This window comes from Nuphar pumila, chromosome 1 (assembly GCF_984573655.1).
Source record: "Nuphar pumila chromosome 1, dmNupPumi1.hap1.1, whole genome shotgun sequence".
In the NCBI taxonomy this organism is placed as follows: domain Eukaryota; kingdom Viridiplantae; phylum Streptophyta; class Magnoliopsida; order Nymphaeales; family Nymphaeaceae; genus Nuphar; species Nuphar pumila.
The window spans coordinates 29,696,569-29,721,721 of NC_143249.1; the positions used below are offsets into that span (position 1 = coordinate 29,696,569).

At 37.4% G+C, this 25,153-nt stretch overlaps 1 protein-coding gene across 1 annotated transcript in view; it reads left to right on the top strand.

Moving 5' to 3' along the window:
• Window positions 1-24,362, top strand: part of LOC149848543 (Zn-dependent exopeptidases superfamily protein) — a 28,181-nt gene extending 3,819 nt beyond the window's left edge. The window contains exons 5-10 of the mRNA XM_089995993.1: window positions 256-406; window positions 577-816; window positions 5,987-6,119; window positions 22,202-22,383; window positions 23,056-23,168; window positions 23,889-24,362. Of these exons, the coding sequence (XP_089852119.1) occupies window positions 256-406; window positions 577-816; window positions 5,987-6,119; window positions 22,202-22,383; window positions 23,056-23,168; window positions 23,889-23,997 (928 nt within the window). The 3' untranslated portion in view covers window positions 23,998-24,362. The remainder of the gene's footprint in view (window positions 1-255; window positions 407-576; window positions 817-5,986; window positions 6,120-22,201; window positions 22,384-23,055; window positions 23,169-23,888) is intronic.
• The last annotated feature ends 791 nt before the right edge of the window (window positions 24,363-25,153 follow it).

The window sequence follows — 25,153 nt, forward strand, 5'->3', positions numbered from 1 at the left end:
GCTGTGGATGTTGCCTCTTTGTCTGGAATTCAATAGACGTGGTTCTATGTGTGCTTGAGTTTTGCTCTCACCTGCAGTATCTAATCACTAAAAGATTAGCTGAACATTTTGCTGCTTTTTTTCTATCTTGATTTATATTTTGCAATCTGAACTTTGCCAATATCACATTGGGTAGTGCTCATTTTTTTCTGTATGAAGTGATATTTTGAATGTCCAAAACTGAAATGCTGAATATATTTTCTTTTACTGTCACAGCACAGTCAATACGGAGGGGTTTAAACCAAATCTTGAGGCTCATCTTGTTCCTCTTTTAGCAACAAAACTCGAAAATGAGACACCTCTTAAGCATGAAGAAAAAAAATCTTTTTCATCCTTCAAAAATGCTCATCACTCACTTCTTCTGAAGGTAGTTCCAAATCTGCAATTTCTTTACATTAGTTTTTATAATGGGTCAGTTTAGTTGCATTAAAATTTTTGTAATTACATAGTTTAGGAGATTTGAATGTATAAAACTGCACTCTGTGCATGTCACTGTCATGGAGATATTGTCATTTCTCTTATTCTAATTTGTTCCAGATTTTGTCCGATGAAGTGGGATGTACTGCTGATGAAATCATGGAGATTGAGCTGAATCTTTGTGATACCCAACCTAGCTGTCTTGGAGGCGCACAAAATGAATTCATTTATTCTGGACGACTGGATAATCTTGCGTCAAGTTACTGTGCACTGAGAGCACTTATAGATTCTTGTGATTCTTCAGAAGGCCTACTCAATGAATCTTCTATACGGGTGGTTGCTTTGTTTGACAATGAGGAGGTATTTACTTTTGTTAGATTTGCAATCATATCTTTAATCATTCTTACAAGGATGCAAGAAATCCATCACATAAATATGCTGTCTTTGTCATATTCTGCATGGACTGCAAGCAGTATAAGAGTTTTGTTACTTTTGAAACTTGATCTTGAGTTATGGCTGCCAATCTTTCTAAAAGCTGTGATATTCTAACTACTTTTATTGAAGAGGTGACTGGTTTTTCATGACAAGAAATCTGTTGTATCCTGCAGAAGAGTTGGTGGCTGAATCAACTACCACTCTTAAGAGTAATAATAAAAGTTTTCTTTTCACAGTTAATAATTATGTGGCTGGTGTTTATTGTTTCTTCTGTCTATTATCTTGTACTTTTGTTTGTTGTCTCATATATTTTCTTTTGGAATGCTTAGATTTTGATTTGAGTCCAAGATTACTTGGCTAAGGTGTCAAACAAAGCTATTCAACCTTGCATTCAACCCCAGACTGTCACATAGGTGCGGGTGCAGATGTGGGTGCGGGGGTGCAGGGAGGGTATATATATATATAATTTTTAACAGTTTTAAGTTAATACTATGTGTATATGTGTGCATTTATGTATTTATATATATATATATATATATATATATATATATATATATATATATATAATATAGATAAAACTGGACTTGGTTAGGGTTAACTGAATCTACTTTTGGACAGAAATGGACCTCTTCAACTGACACAAGGGAAGCAGTGTCCAAGTGTTGCACTCACATGGGTGCAGGTGCGATGTGGGTGCAGTGCCTTGTTAAAAATTTCGGATGTGGTTTGACTTTTGTCTGGAGATTAAGCTGTAGTTATCAGGGGCTGGGAAGCATACCTCCTAGGTGAATTCCTTTCCTGGAATCTTGCTTCATGAATAAAATTCCCTATCATTATAGGAACACTTTCTTTCTTCTTCACATGATGCCCAAAAAGTATTCTGCAATATGATATGCTTTCTGCATCAATTTCTCAAGATTCATTGTTCCTGGATTCACTTTCGAGATTTCACCCTGGTAGCTACGGTCTGCGCCTATGGAGCTCCCCAAGTGCTCTATTATTGATGAGATGAAGTTCTTCATTGTCAAATGTGATAGCTAGATTGGTAGATTCACACTACTTAAACAAAGAGGTCCTCAGTTGAAGATCCCACTGGAGCCTATTTCCCTTGCTGGTCTGTCAGGAAAGAAAAATAAAAAAGAACAAGAGAAGGCTTGAAAATTGACAGATTGAATCTGGTGTTCACATGCCTGGGACGAAGTTACTACTCACTACTTGTTCTTATGGATCAAAATTCTGATTCCATTTAATTAATCATATAGATCTTAGCATTTCTTGGCAGTCTGGCTAGGATATTTTTCAGAAGATTTTTACCAGTGTATCTCTGGATGAGCCAGTATAAGTGAAGTTTTTATATATGAATTGTTGCTTTGTGAATATAATTTTACCATGGTACAAGAAAACTTTTTCTGTAAATATGGCTTTTGAGTAGCACAAATGATGTTGTCTTTTGGTCTTCGATAATTGTATTATCTATGCCTGTCTTGCATGTTTTTTTATTGTATGCTACTCACCCGGTAATCAAAAGATTTTTCAAATTTTCTATTTGTTTCATTTATCATTGATGCATCTTTTCTCAAAAGTATTTTTTTAAAAGGGATTTTTTAATAAAAACTGTCAGTGCAAACTGTGCATCAAATTCTAAATTAATCTGTTCATACTAGTGGTGAAGTCCAGGTCGAACTCAGGGAACGAGGTTAGCATTTTGTACTCCACACAGAACAATCTTTATTGCCTTAAATAAAATGTAAACAAAGCGCGCTACCCTATTACAATGGTTCGAAGTAAAATAAAATTATTACAACCCAATTAAATGAATGGTTTGAAGCCCTAAAAAAATAAAAATAAAGAAAAGTAAAATTTGCAAAGCTCTGTTTGCTCACGATCTAGCTTCCGTTGTCCGCACATGCACGATCCTTGCTGTCGCGTTTCAATGAAAATCTAAAGGCCCGTACCTACCTGCAAAACTCCAGACCACATAAAAACGAAACAACTAGACCAGTGTTGTGAAAAGCGTTGAGGCATAGCGAGACGCTCTACCAAAAACCGAGGCGAGGCGTAAAGCATAAGCCTCAATTTCTTTTTTTGAAAACTTTTAAAAAATTATAAAAAAATATCTAAAAATACAAATAAATAAAGAAATGCTTTATTGATGAAATAACAACCAATAAGAAATAGAAAATCTCAAATAAGTACTAAAAAATATGAGATTAACATATAAAAGTAACTAAAAACTGATTATATAATTGGAAAATATATGAGATTAACCAAAAAAAGTTAAAATATACTACGAAACTTATTACATAACTGAAATAACTGAAAAATATATGAGATTAACCTACAAAAGTTAAAATATATGAGATTATTCTAAAAAATATGAGATTAACATATAAAAGTAACTAAAAAAATGATTACATAACTGGAAATATATGAGATTAACCAATAAAAGAAAAAATATACTAAGAAACCGTTTACATAACTGGAAAATATATGAGATTAACCAACAAAAGTTAAAATATATGAGATTATTCTAAAAAATATGAGATTAACATATAAAAGTAACTAAAAAACTGATTACATAACTGAAAAATATATGAGATTAACCAACAAAAGTTAAAATATACTAAGAAACTGATTACAAAACTGAAATAACTGGAAAATATATGAGATTAACCAATAAAAGTTAAAATATATGAGATTATTCTAAAAAATATGAGATTAACATATAAAAGTAACTAGAAACTGATTACATAACTGGAAAATATATGAGATTAACCAACAAAAGTTAAAATATACTAAGAAACTGATTACATAACTGAAAAATATATGAGATTAACCTACAAAAGTTAAAATATATGGTATTATTCTAAAAAATATGAGATTAACATATAAAAGTAACTAAAAAACTTATGACATAGCTGAAAAATATATGAAATTAACCAACAAAAGTTAAAATATATTAAGAAACTAATTACATGACTGAAATAACTGAAAAATATACGAGATTAACCAACAAAAGTTAAAATATAGTAATATACTAAGAAACTTATTACATAACTGAAATAACTGGAAAATATATGAGATTAACCTACAAAAATCTTTTTGATTATGTCTCAGAAGTCTTGTTGTAAATTTTTTTTTTGCGCCTTGAGGCACAGAGGGCCTCATGGCGAGGCACGCCTTTTGCACCTCAAGGCGCGTTTTTGATAACACTGAACTAGACTATCTAATCTAGTTAAGGTTAGTTGCAAGCAAATAACAATTAAATCTAAATATATTTAAATCTAATAAAGAGAACAAAATCTAAAAGTAAATCTACTACACTAAAGACCTAACACTAAACTAATAAACTAACGAAAACACACAAACCTAATGCAGTCGCGCCTTGCTAGGATCTGATCAGCAAATCGAATATGCAAAAATAATCAGGCAAGACTTCAGATGGCAGTAGAATGGTCGACTACAACCTAACAGGCTGATTTGAGCAGACCTGGTATGCTGGCTGGATCTGCAGTGTATTCAACAGACTGCTGCTGAATCGGGATCAGATTTGATTTGGCTGTACGCTGACCAGATCTGATCGGCAGTTTTGCTGACAGATCACTAATTGATCAGGGGCTGATCTGCGATCGATAGATCAGAGTCCGATCTGGCATGGCAGGTCTATATAACAGATCTACTTGGCTGCTCGGCTAGCTGCATGCTGGCTGGTTGCAGATTAGGGATGGTCTGTTGCTGCCACAAAACAAATAAAAACTGGACTGATCTGCCAGCAGGGCTGACCGTAGGTTGACTGTCATGCTGCCTGATCGGGTCTGCGCTTCAGTATGGACTGGGTCTGGTCTGGCCTGGTCAGGGTTTGATTAGGCCTGACTTGATCAGACTGGCAGTAGATCGGCCTGGTCGGTTTGGGGCTAGCTGAGTCTGACCAGTTCTTGATCTGGTCAGATTATGCTGGCCGAAAATAGGTTGATCTGATAAGAAAGATCAGAAATATATTTTTTTGTGTTTTCTTTTTCAGCAAGTAAAAGAATAAACTAAACTATCAAGCAGAAAAATAATCTAATCAAGAGGAAACTAACCTATGTAGCAAAAAAAATTAAACTCTAATGTATAACTAAAAGTATAGAGAAACGGGGGAGAAGAGGCTTACCTCGGGTTCGCCTCCGGGGAGAACATAACAGACTTTCCTCTTTTATCACACAGGTCACACACCTCTAAATGCAATAAAGAAGAAGAGAAGAAGAAGAAAAAGAAGAGAGAGAGAGAGAGAGGGTCTAGAGGTGGGGGCGTGAACTCCAATGAGGGAAGACGCCCCCTCTAGCTCTAAAACAATTATTTATAATGCTAGTTAGGGTTAGAGGGTGTTTTAGAAAATTTTCTAAAAGAGTATTATGATTTTCAAGAATTTCACAAAACCTTCTATTTTAAAAAATAATAATTTCTGAAAACATGTTAAAGAAAACTAAAATTTTCTAAAAACAAAAGTGGGTCCCAATTTGTTTTTTTTCTTTAATTGTGATCAAATGCGACCATGTAGGACAATGCATAAACATCAACTAAACATAGGCTTTTAATACTAATTTTGCACAATATCATGCATAAAAATATCTAACAATATGAATAAACTATGCATGATCAATCATTCTGAGAATGTTTCAGAGATGTTCTTGCAAAATTTCGGGAACTGGAACTCTTTGAGATTTTCATATTTTTTTTTCTTTTGAAAATCTAGGCAAATTTTAGGAAATAAGGGGATATAAAAAAGGTGGTAATCCCTCTTTATTTTCAAGGTTTGGTCAAGCACTCAGGATACATGAATAAAAAGAAAATTCAAATTTGATGACATTGATATGCCTTTTTTCTATTTCAAAATCTCATGTTAAATATAGAAGGATTTTCAAAATAGTGATATATGTAGAGAGCTTTGAAAGACAATGGACATATTTTATTTTTTGATTTTTATGGCATTCAAGTACTCAACAATACTTCTCTGACCTCAAAAATAGCCCCAAATGTGTTTTAAATGGTTTTTGTTCATTAATAATATTTGGTGTTCTATTTTCATGATGAATTGGTGCATGTACATGCACAGGTGGGGTCAGATTCAGTACAAGGAGCAGGTGCACCTACTGTGTTTCAGGCCATGAGACGCATAATTGACTGCTTAGGACATGCTCATGTGGGTGAGGGTACATTTGAACGTGCAATTCGCCGATCATTTCTGGGTATGTGCCTACTGTATCACCAGAGTTTTCTTGAAACCATTAGTTTGTAGTATGTGATTACTTTTGAAATTACGGTTTATCCATATGATCATAAAAGTTGTTTTTTTTTTTAATTTCCTTTTGTTCTTTTGGTTTTCATAGTCAATCTTTGGGAGTGTCCTCATGGGATTTCAACCCTTGATTATCATAGTTACCTCTACCCATTCAGATATCTTGTTTGGCTCCCATTATTTTAAAATTGGTGATTCTGTAAATAACCTTTGGGTGCTTGAAGCACGTTGTTCTTTTCCACTCTTAAGAGATATCTGTTTCATAAAACCTCTTCCTGCTCACATCTTTATATGAGCATGTCTGGAGGGACTTGTTTGAAATGCTTGATCAGGAGATGGTTGTGTTGGGAAAATTCACCCATAGATCATTACACTTTTTGTTTCAAAAAACAAAAGAAGAGCATTAAATATTTTTCATTGAGTATTTTACATATAAAGAGAGGTAGGAAAAGGGGATAGCAGACAGTAGTGGAAAGATGCAAATATTGCAAAATTGGCCAGGCGGTAATTTTGCCTTGACCAATGACAAGAATGTGGTATGTTGCAAATGGATATATGGAAAGATGCTGCAGGCCGGTGGCAAAAGTTTTCTGTAAAGATCACGACTTTGAAAAATGGGCAACATGCAGACAATTGTAATCTTTTCTCTTTGCATCTGGTTGGGAGTCTGTTTTCATACCATTTACATGGTTTTGTTGAATACATTAAGGCTCTGTTTGGGAACCCATGTTGGAGGGAGTTGCAAGCAGTCGGGGGAAGTACAACTACTGGATTTCAAGGGAAATGGATTTGGGAGGAGTTGTGGACTCCCTCTTTTGTTTGGAAGCATTTACAACTCCTTCAAGGATTCAGGCTTGCAACTACTCTTGATTTTTCGCCATGTTTGGGATCCCGTAGCATGGTATTTGAGTAGCAAAGAATGTAGAGAAAAGTTATATCATATTTAATTACATCATTGACATTTTAATTTTTTTGACAAACAAGTAATATTTAAATTAAACATAAATATTAATTAAACCCACTACAATCTCAAGTATTCTAAAATGCCTAAACCATGCCATGACCTTTGCCCCAACATACCACAATGTGGAATAGAAAAATAGAACTTAAAACAGAATCATTCTAGAATTGACAAATAGAATGAATGGATCAGATTGATGCCTTTAGCACCATCTCTTTGAAATCTTCATCCATGACTACTTCAAAGATGGAATTAACCAAGGAACTTTTATCCCTTGAGGTAAGCACCTATTCTTTCTTTCCCTTTTTCTTCGACATTAGATGATAGTTCAAAGCACATTCAGCATAGCAGGAAGATGAGGAATCATCCAACACCGCAAGAATACACACGAAAGAACATAAATAAAGCAGATACCATAATACATCACAAGGCTGAATAGAAAAACCAGTTTCCTGGCATGATACCATAATGTCCAAACTAGATATTGACCACAGCAGCAACGCCCAAATAAGAACTCACTTTTAGTTTACCTCAAGCTCAAAGAAGAAAAAAAAACTGTCTGCTTGCTTCAATATTCGTTTAAGATCTACAAAGCACGCACACTTCAATCACGGTACACCAATCAGTTCAAAATAACAAAACAGATAAATGTACAAGAAAAATTGACATAAACACACAGGCATTAGTCCTGAAAGAATGCATCAAGTAGCATAAATTCAATTGGCAATGTTTGCAATTCAGGAAAAACTTCTAAAACTAAGTCCACAGTGTGCCTCAAATACACATAAAAGACAGCATATCTGGTTAGATTCAATACATTAGCCATTATGAGTTCATGCATATACAAACTAGATCATCAACAAGGCCCATTGGCAGATGCACATATCATGCAGAAAAATGATCCCCCAAAATGGCTATTCAGCATAGGTGCTTCAAATTTTGCTGCATGCCCAGTTTGACGCTAGTACTTGTCAAGTGCCAGTGTAGGTGCATCTGGTTGCTGCCAAATACAAATACTATATAACATCTGATTGGATTCCTAAACCAAGATCCACTGTCTATCTACTCTAAATCTACGTCATACAATCATGAAAGATCACATGCAAAAACCAATCTATTAATTCAAAATCAAGCAACCCATTTCAGATAAAAATAAAAACAAAGTTAGAAATTCTTGTGCAGTTTTCTTTCAATTAGGTTACTCCTAGAAGTGAAATTCTGTGTTTATAATGTTTTGGGGACTGAAAGCCACCATTGATTCAGTTCTAGTGGATCTAATTTTAAACCTACATGTATTAATGATGAACTGCAATCTACTAATTATATTCTATGTAGTATGCACAAAATAGTGATCCAACTAGATCAAATTTATCAACTTTTATGTCAGCATTGTTCATATACATCTTCTAGCATACAACATAGGAGTAATGTCTACAAAGAAATGGAAATTAAAACCAAGTTATGAACTGAAATCCAAACAATCATAGAGTAGGCCTAACTTCAACATCATTGCAAAGAAAATCTTTCTTTAATTCATGAAAAAATGGTTCCAAAATGATGAAAGCATCAGCACTGCAATTTCCCGAAAATGGTACTGAACATCTCACTGTACAAGTTTTAATGTGGGAAATCATCAACAACATGCTGATCCTGTGTATTATAAAAAATAAATACTCATACACTGCAATAACAATAAGAATGGTAATATGTACAGGTACCCAGTGTAAAGACGTCATTCACGATTGGGTCCGGATCTCAGGATCCAGACCCAATTCATCTTGTTTATTAAAACACATGCTCATTAATGGCATGTTGTAATTTTTTGTATATCATGTAATGGGTATTTTCGTACCCTAATCATTGTACAGAAGAATACTTAATGACAAGCAAAACCGCAGACCCTTATTGGGTTTTCTCTGCAGCCATCAAAGCCTCTCTCTCCTCCCTCGTTGCTTTCTCACATGGTATCAGAGCTAAGATCCTCTCTCTAACGTCTTCTTCCAAGGTAATCTTTTTCTTACTCCTCTTGAATCTATTGAATCTCTAAGCAACGTATTCTGCAGAATATTTTTTTCTAGTTAACGTATTCTGTTTTTCCTTATTTTTAAAGTCTGCATCTAATCTCTCCCTTTTCACATTTAATCGTCACCCACCATTAATCGTCATCCTTCTTCTTTTAAAGTCTGCACCTTCTAAAGTTTGTATCTCACGTTTATTTCCTTCTCACACTGATTGACGTGATTCCATATGGTCACGCAAGAGTGAATCCTTGCGTGATTTCATAAGTTGTTCCTCATTTTCTTCAGAAAAGTAAGGACAAATTCTGATCTGAGTAAAATATCATATTTCTTTTCTTTACATTTTAGAATAACGTTACATCCAAAAATCAGATTCAGCTCTTTGCATCTTTCAAAAGGAAAAACATGTTTCATCTAAATAACGTGTTTCTGTTTTGCATTTCATTGACTGGTCTTTATTCAGATCAGTTTACTGCATAACTTCGTTTTCTGTCTCGGGTCTGCTGTAAAAAAAAAAGGCAGACGAGTTCTGAGTTCTTTGAAATTACGTATTGGTTTTGACCTTTATTTCAGACTTCTTTTGTTCTACTCCAGTATTGCTTCCGCCTTCAATTACCTATGAATTCTTTTTCTTCTTCTCAATCTGTCCTTTCTTCCAACTTTCTTAGCCAACTTGTATCATAAAAACTGAACAACAATTTTCTCACCTGAAAAAGACAAATCATCACATTCATAAGAAGTCAAGATCTTTCTGGACATCTAGATGGCTCTGTTTCTGTTACTCCAGAGTTCATATCACAAGATGGCAAGGCTGGGAAGGGTGACACTTCCATTACTTTTATCAGAAATTCAGAATATATATCCTGGATGAAGCGAGATCAGGCTTTGGTTGCCTACATCACTTCCACCCTGTCACAGGAGGTGCTTGTGGCAATCCCCGATGACTGCACAACTATGCAGTTATGGCATCGTCTCGTTCAGACGTATTCGCAAGTTTCTCAGGCTAGAGTTTTATTTTTAAAGAAAGAATTATTAAGTGTCGTATGCTGGTTTGAGAGTTTGGGCCTGGATCCAGTTTGGGTCTGACCCAGACCCAAACTGGGAAATCCTATTGACGTGTTTACTGGGGCACGCATGTAATTTGTAACTTATTCAATTATAACCTAATACCTAATGCTTAAATACATTAAGCCAGGCTACGATAATACATTGGAAAAAGAATATCGTCAACCTGTGTGCAGTAAAATCGACTCAGCGTCTATCTTCTTTCTCCCTTTTTCTTCTCACCTTTCCCTCTTTTGCAGATCAGCCCAGGAGGAAATTGAAGTTCTAACATGGTATCAGAGCGTGGTTGGACCTAGGGCTCGGTGTTGATTCCAAAAAGGTATGACCTTAGAGATCATCTAATTTCAGCCAGGAAACCTTCCTTCTTCCCAATCTGGCTTATCGTTTTCTCTCTCAAACCACGATCTCTTCTTCTCTTCCAGTTTTTTTTTTAAAGCACTGTCGTTTTTTCATCTGAAACCCTATCTTGAAACTCGTGATTTCCTCTTTCTTCCTTCATCTGAAAACACGATTTCTTCTTTCTTTCTTCTCTAAAATTTGTTTTCTCATTCCTTTATTGCTGATTAATCTGCAAATACGATTAATCAATATCTCTTGAATCGTTGCTCGTACTTTCCTTCCTTCTTTTTCTGTTGGATCTGTTTTTCCATTCCTTTATCTGAATATTCATCGTTGATTAATCTGAAAACTCAGTTAATCAACATGATCTGGCCCTTGTTCACGTGATCCGATATCTTGAATATGCATAACATTGATTAGTTGTGCTTTGGCTTGATTCATAAATATTGAGTTGATAATTTGAGTATTCTCGTGAAAAAAAAGGATCCGAGTTCTGTTATAGTGAGTTCTCTTCTGGACTGATTTTGAACAGTTACATTATCTTGAGTTTTAAGTAATCATTTGATTGCCTTTTCTTAGAGTGCTTTCCATTTTATATTCTCGTGTCTCGTTACCATGGATTCTTTTCCATCCCAGTCTGGTTTGTCATCAAACTTCCTCAGTCAACTTGTTTCTGAAAAATTAAATAACTCCAATTTCCTGACTTGGAAGAGGCAAATAGTTCCTTTTATCAGGAGCCAAGATCTCTTTGGTCATCTAGATGGATAAATTCCAGTCCCACCAGAGTTCATTGCAAAGGAGGAAACAAACGCTCATGAGGCTGCATCTACTCACCGTGTTCGCAACCCGGATTATGTCTCTTGGATGAGAAAAGATCAGGCATTGATTGCCTACATCACCTCGACTTTGTCTCAGGAAGTACTAGTTGCTATCCCCGACGACTGCACAACGATGGAATTGTGGAACAAGTTGACACAGACATACTCTCAGATATCTGAGGCAAGAGTTTTATTCCTCAAGCGAGAATTCCAGCTTCTTAAAAAAGGTGGTCTATCTATCATGGATTACTTGAATAAGATGAAGATCATTACAAATCAATTAGCCATTATTGGATGTGAAGTGCCGGACAAGGATAAAGTGCAACAGACATTGAATGGTTTAGGCCCAGATTATCATGTATTGGTGACATCATTATTGTGCTTGCCCGTGCTTCCCACATTTGAAGACCTCCGAGCAAAACTTCTACAATACGAAATGTCATTGAAAGGCATCACTGAAGATTCTAGTGCTCAATCTGACTCCCAAGATGTCTTAGCCACTGGGTTCTCCTTTGGTCGTGGACGTGGAGGAAATGGCTTCAGAGGAGGAAGAGGTTGTGGCAGATTTGCAGGTCCAGGTTTGCTTCCCACACCCAATATGTCGTTCAACTCTAATGCGAAGAACCAAACTCAAAGAGTTGTCCCGACATGTTACCTGTGCAATAAAAAGGGACATATTAAGGCAAATTGTTGGTTTAATCCTCAAAATAAAGGCAAATTGCAAAACACTGAGAGTAAGAAGGAAGATAATGTTATCAAGTCTGATGGGGAGGTGAAACCATGGTTGCCAGTTGAGGAAGCGGGAGCGGGAAGCGATACGGGAAGCGGGAGCGGGAAGCGAGGCACTTTCAAAATTTTAGGAAGCGGGGAAGCGTGGGACCACTTAGGAGCGATTCGGGAAGTGTCTCGGAAGCGTCTCGGAAGCGACCTAGGAAGCATCTCGGAAGCGAGGAGGAAGCGAAAAAATAAAAATAAAAAATAAAAAATACAAAAAATTTGAAAAAAACAGGGGAAGCGAGGGGGAAGCGTGGGGGAAGCGAGGGGGAAGCGTGATGGGAAGCACGCTTCCCATTAAAGGGAAGCGCGTCCCCCATTAAAGGGAAATGCGTCCCCCATTAAAGGGAAGTGCGCTTCCCAAAAAAGGGGGACGCTTCCCCCCATGCTTCGGAAGCGCGACGTTCCGCGCTTCCGAAGCGCGCTTCGGGGAAGCGTGCTTCCCCTTTTAGCTAGGCGCTTCCGGTAACCCTGGGTGAAACAACTGTTGTTGGCCGCACTGTCTGGGTTACACTTGAAACAGAATGATCAAGGATCATGGTATGTTGATTCAGGAGCAACGACCCATGTTACAGGCGATGTTGGTAAGCTCTCGAACTCAGTTTCTTACTTTGGTAAAAATAGTATTGTTACTGGAGATGGATCTCACCATCACATTTCGCACATTGGTAATGCAATCATTCCTTTGTCAAAATCATCTCTCAATTTGTCAAATGTTGTTCATGCTCCTAACATAAAAAAGAACATCATCTCTGTGTCTAAACTTGTTGATGATACACATTCTTATGTTGAATTCACTCCCTCTTCTGTATATGTCAAGGATCTTCAAACGAGGGAGACATTCGCTGAAGGGGAGCGAAAAGGAAATATGTACATCTTCAAGGAAGATCCACTTGCGCATACCAGTCCCGTCTTGAAGCCCTTATTGAAGTCTAAGTCTTTTCAGTCTGAGTTATCTAAGTCAGGTCCTGAGTCTGTTTTTAGTCTTTCCAAATGTAATAAGCCAAGTCTTTGGCATGATCGTCTTGGTCATTGCAGTTATTCTTTTCTTGAGAAACTTGTATCAAGCAAATTAATTCCTAAATCAAGCTTAGCCCTTGAGATCAGTAATAAAAAATGTCCCAGTTGTCAGATGTGTAAGAGTCATGTACTTCCTTTTGATTCTATAAATAAAAGAGCTCCAAGATCCTTTGAAATTGTTTATTCAGATGTTTGGGGTCCTGCGCCCGTATGCTCTTCTTCTGGCAGCAGATATTATCTCATCTTTATTGACAGTTACTCTCGTTATACTTGGATATTCTTTATGAAGAATAAGTCTGAAACCTTTTTCATATTTCACAACTTTCATGCCTTTGTTCGAAACCATTTCTCTACCAATATTTTGCATTTTCATTGCGATGGAGGTGGTGAGTATACATCGAAGGATTTTACTGATTTTCTCCAAAGTAATGGAATAAAGCGTAGAGTGTCTTGTCCACATACGCCACAACAAAATGGGGTCGCTGAGAGAAAGCACAGGCATATTGTTGAAACTGCCATGAGCATGATGCACGACAGTAATCTTCCCATTAGTTTTGTGGACAGAAGCATTCCATTCAGCTGTTTATATTATAAATCGTCTGCCTATGACAGTTTTGCAAAATAGTTCACCATTCTGTTCTCTTTTCGGCATTCAGCCCGATTATAATGCTCTGCGGGTGTTTGGATGCATTTGTTATGTTCATATTGGTGATTCTCTCAGGAACAAATTCCAACCAAAGGCTTCCAAGTGTACATTTGTGGGATATGCTGATGATTATAAAGGCTATCGGTGCTATGACCCCATGACTAAGCGTATTAGGATTTCCAGGAATGTTGTGTTTGACGAGAATAATCTTGAAGATGTATCATTTAATACTAGTCAAGGGATTCCCAGAGAAGAAGTTTATCATCCGTGGATGAATGCAGAATTATTTGCAGATACTTATGGTGATTGCTCACCTCAGTGTACTCAAGAAACAAACTCGGCGGACCAAAATAATATTGACTCAGGCCAAGCATGCTTACCTCAATCTGGGGATCAAGTCGGTGGAGCTTCATACACTGAAGAAGGGGCAGACCCACAATCGCATCCTATTGAAAAATTTAAAAGGTATGTGTATGTGCGAAGAGAAAAAGGTACTCCCCCTGCTCCTCACATTGGATCAGATACTTATATGCCTGTTGGAAACCTGAGGAGTTCGAATAGAATCAGACATCCTATTGACAGATGGGTCAGCTACAATAATTTTTCTATGGATCTTCAACTTTTTTTGTCTTAGGTTGATAAGCATGATGAACCTATAGGGTTTCATCATGCTGTGAAATCAATCAAATGGATTGAGGCCATGAATGAAGAAGTGGAAGCGCTTCATGAATGTCAGACATGGGAAATTGTTGCCGGACCTCCTAACAGAAATGTTGTTGATTCCAAGTGGGTTTATAAAATCAAATACAGACCCGATGGCACTATAGAACGATACAAAGCAAGACTTGTTGCAAAGGGGTTTACACAGGATAATGGTCAGGACTATGATGAGACTTTTAGTCCAGTGGTCAAAATGGGGACAATAAGAATTATATTGTCTTTAGTCGTCAAACATGGATGGACATTGAGTCAGTTAGATGTCAAAAATGCATTTCTTCATGGAGACTTGAAAGAAGAGGTTTATATGGAACAACCTCCAGGATATGCTGAGGGAGACTCGAGCACATATGTATGCAGATTAAAAAGAGCCATATATGGTTTGAAGCAGGCCTCACACTCGTGGTTTGAGAGTTTCTCCTTAGAAATACAGAGGCATGGGTTCTGTAAATCTCTCTTAGACCACTCCTTATTCATCTTCAAGGATAAAGGCATAACCACCTTGTTGTTGATATACGTTGATGATAATATAGTTACAGGGAACTCCATGAATCACATTGAAGAAATAAAAGGACTATTAAGTCAAAGGTTTAAGATGAAAGATTTGGGAGATTTGCGCTATTTCCTTGGAGTCGAGGTAGACAGGAAGGATGGTTACCTGACCTTGACACAACATAAATACACGCTAGATTTATTAAAGAAATTCGGTATGCAAGACTGCAAGCCTTTGTCTACACCGAGTGTCTTACATCAAAAGCTCAGTTCACAGGATGGAGATTTGTACTCGGATCCTACAAGATATCGAAGTGTAGTTGGCATGCTTCAATATCTTACCTTTACTCGCCCTGACATTGTTTATTCTGTCAATCAAGTGTCGCAGTTCATGCATGAGCCACGAACAGGGCATATGGATGCTGTCAAGAGGGTGTTGGGATACTTAAAAGGTACTATTGGAGATGGGTTGGTGTATCAGAAAAGTTAGAAAAAAGGAAGCATGCATGATGTCATGGTCTACAGTGATGCAGAATGGGCAGGAGATCCTGATGAAAGGAGGTCGGTTTCCGGATATTGCATCTTTCTCGGGGAGAACCTAGTATCCCGGAGCAGTAGAAAACAAAAAGCAGTGGCTAGATCAAGTACTAAGGCTGAATATCGATCAATGGTTGCTGCAACTGCTGAAGCTACTTGGACGAGACATTTGTTGAATGAATTGGAAGAATAGATTTCCAAGTCTATTTTATTGTGTGACAATCAAAGTGCCATTAACATATCCTTTAATCCTATTTTCCACAGTAAGACAAAGCACATTGAGATAGATCAACATTTCATTCGACAGAAGGTTGAAGACAAAGAGATTGAACCTCATTTCATTTCTACAGAAGACCAAGTGGCGGATTTGTTTACAAAGGGTTTGACGAAAAACAAATTTTGGTTCCTGAAGAACAAGTTGTCCATGGTTCAAGACCATGCACAACTTGAGGGAGAGTATTAAGTGTCGTATGCTGGTTTGAGAGTTTGGGCCTGGATCCAGTTTGGGTCTGACCCAGACCCAAACTGGGAAATCCTATTGACGTGTTTACTGGGGCACGCATGTAATTTGTAACTTATTCAATTGTAACCTAATACCTAATGCTTAAATACATTAAGCCAGGCCACGATAATACATTGGAAAAAGAATATCGTCAGCCTGTGTGCAGTAAAATCGACTCAGCGTCTATCTTCTTTCTCCCTTTTTCTTCTCACCTTTCCCTCTTTTGCAGATCAGCCCAGGAGGAAACTGAAGTTCTAACATGACTGTCATGGAGTACTTAAACAAAATGAAAACCATCACAGATTAGTTGGCCATCGTGGGTTGTGCGGTCAGCGACAAAGATATGGTGCAACAAACCTTGAGCTGGCTGGGACCCGATTATCATATGATGGTTACTTTCTTGCTGTGTTTGCCAGACTTACCTACATTTGAAGATCTTCGTGCTAAGCTCTTACAGTATGAGATGACTTTGAAAGGATTCTCTGAAGGTAATCACAACCTCATTAGAGCCCACGACGTTCTTGCCACAGGAGTCACCTATGGTCGAGGACGTGGCAGGTATGAATCTTGAGAAAGAGGAGGTCAAGAGAGGAATGGACAAGGAGCTCGTGGAATATTACCTACTCTCAGTATGCCTCCTAATCTGCAAAGGCAAAGGACAATACCTACCTGCTTTCTCTGTAACAAAAGGGGGCACATAAAGGCAAATTGCTGGTTTAACCCGCAAAATAAATGAAAGTAATTGAAGACAAGAAAGGGAACATATACATTGAAAAATAGTGGAGAAGTCAAAGAATTGTTATTGTCTGCTTTGGCTGAATTAAATATCAAACAGAATGATCAAGGCACTTGGTATGTTGATTCTGGTGCAGTCACTCGTGTTACTGGTGATGCTAGTAAGCTCGTAAATCTTGTTCCTTATGTTGGTAGAAATAGTATAGTCACTGGAGATGGGTCTCACCACCATATTTCGCACATTGAAAATTCTGTAATTTCTATGTCCAACTCTTCTCTTGCTCTTTCAAATGTCATCCATGCTCCTAATATCAAGAAAAATATTGTTTCTGTCTCTAAGCTTATAGATGACATTAATGCTTCAGTTGAGTTTACTCTTTTCTCTGTTTATGTTAAGGACCTTCACACAAGGGAAATGTTTGCTGAAGGAAAACGATAAGGGAATATGTATGTTTTCCAAAAGAATCCTTCATCTCGTATTCAGTCTGTTGATTCCACCTTGAAGCTCATATCCTCTTCCTCAGTTCCTTCTGTCAGTGTTTTTAATCTTTCTGAATGTATTGAGCCGAATCTTTGGCATGGTCATCTGGGTCATTGTAGTAGTCGTTTTATTGATAAGCTTGTTTCAAGTAGTCTTATTTCCAAGTCAAGTCTAAGTTTAAGTATCGACAATAAAAAATGTTCTAGTTGTCTTCAGTGTAAGAGTCATGTTCTTCATTTTCATTTCATTAATAAAAGAGCTTCAAGACCATTTGAGATTATATGTTTTGATGTTTGGGGTCCGGCTCCAGTTTCTTTCATGTCCGACACTAAATATTATCTTATCTTTGTTGATAGCTATTCTCGATATACATGGATCTTTTTTATGAAAAGTAAATCTGAAACCTTTAAGTTGTTTCAGAACTTTCATTCCTTTGTTCAAAATCAATTCTCTGAGAATATCATTTATTTTCAATGTGATGGAGGGGGTGAATTCTCTTCAAATGACTTTATTAGTTTCCTCCAGACAAATGGGATAAGTAGGCATGTGTCTTGCCCTCATACACCTCAACAGAATGGGATTGCTGAACGTAAGCATCGCCATATTGTCGAGAGTGCAATGAGCATGATGCATGATAGTAATCTTCCAGTTACCTTCTGGACAGAAGTCTTTCATACAACAGTCTATGCCATAAATTGATTGCCCATGAACATCTTGGAAAACAAATCACCCTATTTCTCTTTGCATGGTGTGCATCCAAATTATCATGATTTGCGTGTATTCGGGTGTGTATGTTATGTTCATGTTGACAGTTCAATGCGGCATAAGTTTCAGGATAAGGCTTTAAAGTGCAGATTCGTTGGGTATGCTGATGATTACAAAGGCTACAGATGTTATGATCCCGTAAGCAAGTGCATCAAAATATCCAGAAATGTTGTGTTTGACAAATCAAATTTTGGTCACAATGCTATCACTCCTCCTGAAATTGAAGTTTATCATTCTTGATTAAACTCAGATCTCTTTTATAGTATTGATGATGTTTGTTCCTCTGAATGTCATCAAAGAGATGAGGGAAATGTATCTACTGCTGAGCAAATAACTCAGGAAAGTGTGATTTCTGAGTCACGATAGGTCCTAGAAAGGTATAAAGGCATTGTTTACTCTCGACGTGAGAAGGAGATACCCTTCTCCTGTTTCCATTCAATCACCTGTTCACAGAAGGTCTACTCGATCTCAACATCCTATTGATAGGTGGGTTAGTTATGAGAATTTTACGATGGATTTCCAACTCTTCTTAGCCTCTTTGGGAAAGGAGGATCAACCCACAACATTTTATCAAGCAATAAATTCTAAGAGATAGATTGAAGCTATGAACGAAGAATGGAGGCTCTTCATGAATGTGGTACTTGGGATATTGTTTTCAGACCATACGATCGAAATGTGGTTAGGTCAAAGTGGGTGTATAAGATAAAGTATAAGCCAGATGATACTATTGAACGATACAAGGCTAGGTTGGTTACTAAAGGCTTCATACAGGAGCAAGGACAAGATTATGATGAGACTTTCAGTCCGGTCATGAAAATGGGCACTATCTGCATCATACTATCATTGGTTGTTGAGCACCAGTGGACTCTCAGTCAACTGGATGTGAAAAATGTGTTTCTACATGAAACTCTAAAGGAGAAAGTATACATGGAGCAACCCACTGGGTATGCAGAAGGAAACTCTAAAGAATACGTGTGCAAGTTAAAGAGAGTTATATATGGTCTGAAGCAAGCATCTCAATCTTGGTTTGACAGTTTTTCGCTCGAAGTAGAAAAATATAGCTTTATTTGGTCTCTTGACCATTCTCTTTTCATATTCAAATGCAAAAATGTAGTTACCCTGTTATTGATATATGTTGATGACATTATCATTACAGGTAACTCTAATTAACATATTGAACAGGTTAAAGAACTTCTGAATCATAGATTCAAGATGAAGGATCTTGGTAAACTGCGATACTTTCTTGGAGTAGAAGTTGACAGAACTGTTGAAGGCATGACACTTACTCAACATAAGTATATCGTTGATGTTCTTAGCAAGGCAGGTATGACTGATTGCAAGCCTCTAAGCACACCCAGTGTACTCCATCAGAAACTTAGTTCCCAAGATGGAGATTTGTATGAGGACCCTACAGGATATCGCAGGACAGTAGGAATGCTTCAGTATCTTACCTTCACTCGGCCTGACATTGTCTATTCTGTCAATCAGGTATCTCAGTTCATGCATGAACTACATATTGGGCATATGGAAGCTGTTAAACACATTCTTCGATATTTGAAGGGAACTATTGGAGATGGTCTTCTGTACAGAAAGAGTATGCATGGCCATCACATGCATGAACTTCTTACTTACACAGATGCAGATTGGGCGGGAGATCCAGATGAGCGTAGGTCAGTTTCAGGATACTGTATTTTTATTGGCCTAAATCTTGTCTCCTGGAGCAGTAGGAAACAAAAGGCCATAGCCAGGTCGAGCACAGAAGCGGAATATAGATCAATGGCAGCAACTACAGTTGAAGTAACATGGATCAGACATCTGTTGACGGAAGTAGGAGAACCGATTTCCAAAAGCGTTCTCTTGTGTAACAATCAAAGTGCTATCAATATGTCATTCAATCCCATTTACCACAGTCGTGCCAAATATATTGAAATTGATTAACATTTTGTAAGACAGAAGGTCGAAGAAAAGGAAATTGAACCAGAATACGTTCGGACTGCTGATCAGTTGCTGACTTGCAAGGACATATTTTGGATGTTAAAAGGTAAGTTGTTCATGGTTCAAAATCATGTACAACTTGAGGGAGGGTGAAAAGACGTCATTCACGACTGGATCAACCCAATTCATCTTGTTTATTAAAACACATGCTTATTAATGGCATGTTGTAATTTTTTGTATATCATGTAATGTGTATTTTCGAACCCTAATCACTGTATTCTTAATGAGAAGCAAAACCGCAGACCCTTATTGGATTTTCTCTGCAGCCATCAGAGCCTCTCTCTCCTCCCTCGTTGCTTTCTCACACCCAGTTGACCATTATGATCGCATATGGCTACCAGGTAGTAGTTCATGTACAGCCTCCATCAACACCACACTCAGCATACAGGAAGATTCAACCTATTGATTTGATCTACCCTCCAGTGTACTACAGACTGCTGTAACCTCATCTAGTGATATCTGAATCAATTGGGCTGCAGATCCATACTCTACTTTCCATTTTTTTATGCAGTTTGTGGAGTTAGAGCAACTCCCAGCCAATCAAGCAAGAAATATGACAATAACCAACAATGGGGCATATTTTATTAGTGAGGCTGTTCCTATTTATTTGGCTTGCTAAATGCAGAGTTGAAAACAAATTCCTATTTATTTGACTTGATGAGTGCAGAGTTCAAAACAATTCCCAGCTTTCTCAAGATCAGTCTTGCAATCAGGCTGGAGAAAAAAGCAACACAATCAAAACAGTAACTATGGTGCTGATAGTGCTATCTAGCACATCTAGCATGACAGTCATCGTGTTAACCGTTTTGGTTATCAAGATGAAATAAGTTCACTGTACATTCTGTTTTAAAGCATAAAATCAATAACACAAAGCCATCATTTTTTCTTTCATTGCAGAATCAAGAAGAGTTAGTCAAAATATGGTTTTTGTCTAAATCAGTGCTCTAAAGCTGCCTGATTTACAGATCTACAACTAAACAACATATGAAGGAGAGAAATACCTGTGCACATTAAGCATATCCAAAAAGATCAATGATATCTGAGATAAAAAGTATGTTCCCAGCGAACTGGCAACACTGGTGTTTGTCTGCCAAACAAGATCAAAATAAATATTAAACGAAATTGCTATAAAGGAGCCACACCCATGTTGTAGAGCAGAAAAAAAAAACCCTCTTAATGGTCTAAGCATGAAAATAGATCTAGATCAACAATTCACAGCAAGATTTCTCCAAAAAGGAACAGTATGGGGCAATATTCTAGAACTTTTATTGCAGCCAAAACAAATCATCTAGTAACATGCATAGCCTGCATTATACAGTTTAGCAATAATAGTGGAAAACATACTAATTTCCAATCAAATCAATAAAATGGAAAGATGACATTCAAGGAAAAAAAAAAGTAAAAACCATTTGTTTTACCTCTTTCCCTTCTGAGATTGAGAACCAGAGGAAAACAATGTTGGAGCAGGAAACAGTGAGCCACATTGAGGAGTGTCAACATATATAGATTTACTGAAGATGGAGCAGTAAAAATGTGTTTAAAAGGGGGGATTTACTGCGGTTAAACCATCACCAAATGTGAACCATCGGAATTTCAGGGAGCCACCAGATTCCTTGTGATTCCAGGGGTCCCACATACCTCCTCTCTACTCATGGACTTCAAATTGCAAAAAACGGGGATTTGGAGTTGGTGGATTACCTGGCGTGATTCACGCTTCCCTCAAATCCGACTCCCAATCAACCTCCAACTTTTTCTACGGTAGTCCAACTCGGATAACTACCTCCGATTACACCCCATCTCCTCCGATGACAGGCTCCCAAACACTGCCTAATTGATTTTGATTCAACCCATGTTAAACAGAGACGAGGTTGCGAATGTTCTAGGAGGTCCAAGTATCATTGTACCGATTGCAAATCTGTGCAAGTTGCTGGAAAGTTGTGTTTTCTCTTCCAGTGTTGGTCTTTGAGATCTGTTTTTATCATGCTTGATAAAGTGATTATATTTGTTTTGTGCATCTGTAGAATAGCAAATTGTATCCACATAGAATGATATTCGTGGGCAAGTATTGCTAACGTATTGATTGATTTGAAGTTTCAGAAGTACTGGAAAATCCCATTAGCTGTGTCCGCCATCTAAATGATGAGTACTTGTTTTTCTTTATGCACAGTATCAGCAGACATGGCCCATGGTGTCCATCCAAATTTCACAGACAAATATGAAGATCAGCATCGGCCTGCATTACAAAAGGGAATGGTTATCAAGCATAATGCAAATCAAAGATATGCAACAAATGCATTAACAGCTTTTCTCTTCAAGCAAGTAGCAAGCGTGCATAACCTTCCAACTCAGGTATAATAAAGTTTTATGACTATCCAATTCACTTATGATTTCCCATTGCATCAAAATTTTCATGTATGCTTTCCTGAACCTGAAAACAGAATGCATTTCCTATTTCATTTCATCTAGTCCACTTCTTTTCAAGCTACTAATGATCATAAGCTAGGTGATAATATTACTGATTCAAATGAAGCAGGCACCTATGACATGCCATGAAACTGCAGAGTACTCATTCCGTTTCTTGCTATAGTTTATAAAAGTGTAAGCAAATTCACTAGGACAATGTTTTTGTAAACCACAAATTTTATTGTATCGAGGAAAACGTTTAGTGATTTGAGCTTACCAAATTATGAACCATTTAGCAGTGTCATGAGTGCCAAACTATTTGCAAATCCAGGTGCCAAACTTGGATGTGCTTGCTTCTACAATCCTCAGTGGTTCTTTGTTGGTAACCCTAAATTGATTTTCTGTGCATTACATTCTTGTTCAAATTTGGCAAGATGGAAATATTTCATCATTATAACAAAATTAAAAAAAAGTTACGGCATTGACCTCTGTGCCGTTTTTTCCCTTCGCATGCCTGTGTGTGTTTTGGTTGGGTAGGCAGCATAGTGTTGCTATACTTGCAGAAGGAAATGAAAAAATAAGTGAAAAAAAAATGCTAACTGAGTGGCACTTGTGTAGGAATTCGTTGTGAGAAATGACATGGGATGTGGATCTACCATAGGTCCTATTCTTGCCACAGGGATTGGTATTCGCACTGTAGATTGTGGAATTCCTCAACTTTCCATGCACAGGTCTCTCTCTCTCTCTCTCTCTCTCTCTCTCTCTCTCACACACACACACACACACACACACACATACAACACATATACGTACAGATGCTAACTAAAAACTGCACTACTGGATGTCCGGCTAGTTCTTGAATTCTTATAAAAACACTTATACAAGATGATGCCACAGCTAATGCTGGGTATGACCCATTAGGTGTGTCTTCAACCTGAAGCTCTGGTTTACAGGTTAATGCTCAAATGTTCATATAGTGTTTTTTTTTTTTACCTACTTGAGCTGTGGTGATGTGGATCATCCAACACTGATCACCCAAACAATGATTCTAAAGGTTGATGATCCAACAGGCTCCATCTTCAGTCTCCACAATGAATCAAGATTGTGGAACATGAAATACTCGAAATCAAATCTTAGGTCCAAGTCACATTTGAATCTCTCTTGGTTGGCTTCTCCTGAGTTGTCGTCACTTCTATTGGGTCATGTTCTGCAGCAAAATTATCAAAAGGGCTTGTCTGACTCGGACCAATTTCTTCTCTTGGTTAATTGACCCAGATTTAGGCTTGGACCTGTCTGCGTCCCAAGAAATCTTGTATGGCTGAAGTCTTAATTCTATAATGGTGGACGCCATTGTAGCGAACCTACTGACTTTAGCTGTCTTGATCATTCAGGTCCTTGACTAGCAATGCTTTAGTAATTAACTTTTCTTGGTTCTTGTTTCTCTCATGCAGTATACGTGAGATATGCGGGAAGGAAGATGTGGACATCGCTTACAAAATTTTCAAGGCATTTTACCAAACGTTCTCTAGCATTGACAATAAGCTGAACGTAGATGGTTAATGATGGATGGGACTGGTAAAATGGTAAATTACTCATTTATGTGATCGTGCTGAATGCTCTATGATATCAAAGCTCTGAAAATTACTGTCGTTATCGTAAGTGAGACACAATGGAGATGTTGAATAACCAGGGTTAGTGAACGAACACTTCAAATGTTCTGAGCTTGTTTCAGTGGGAAACTCCATTGGTTCGCGTCAACTTAGCTCAGCTTCTTTTAGTAGGAAAACACCATTTGAACCATTGTAACGACGTGAATATTGAATATTTAAAATCACATTCTCATCTTTGACATTGGGGGTGGGGGCAGGGGGTCAACTTGTCTAGGTGCTAATGGATCGGATCGGATCTGGATCATATTATTGGCACCAGATTAGCATTTTCTTTGGACATGAGTTGGTTATGACATTGGATTTAGATCATCTAGGACCAATTATGCTACCATTAAAAATGTGGTTTAACGGGAGAAATGTGGAACACGGATCCATGGATTTCACCTGTATATCTCTGGATCTAGTGCAAATTAATATGTTTTAGGCTATACTTTGTGATGCAGGGAGGGGGGAGGGAATGAGACATTCATCCTGAAAGCTGGAATGCGTGGTATCTGGGAGCGTTGCAGACTAAGTATTTGATATAATCTTAGACACAAGAAACCAGCTTAAGCTACTTGACAATTCGGGACACACCAACTTTGACAAAATGAAGAAAGAATGGACCATCTCTTTACTAATTAGCTTTACTCATTTTTAGGATCCATAAAAATCATTGATCTTAGGACATATATCTTCCAACTTTTTGCAGTTGCACCACAAAGATATCTTCTCTTAAATAATTCGCTGACTCTCTGCACTTGCACCACAAAAGTTGGTACCAACGAGTAATAATCCATTACTCATGCGTTATTAAGCAATTCTGACCGTACAGATTCAACCACCATAGTTCATTTACTTTAAAAATGCCTTGAATTAATAAAAATAAATGTTTAAATATATTTTGAATAGGGACGGAGATGAAGGGGTTAAGATTTGCATCAAAATATAATTATGAGAAAAAATTCCACATCCAAATTGTCATGTAAAAGCATGAATTTGTATCAAATAAACAATACTAAACTCATCTGTACGGCCTAAACTAGTTCAAACCTTAGTATAAAAGT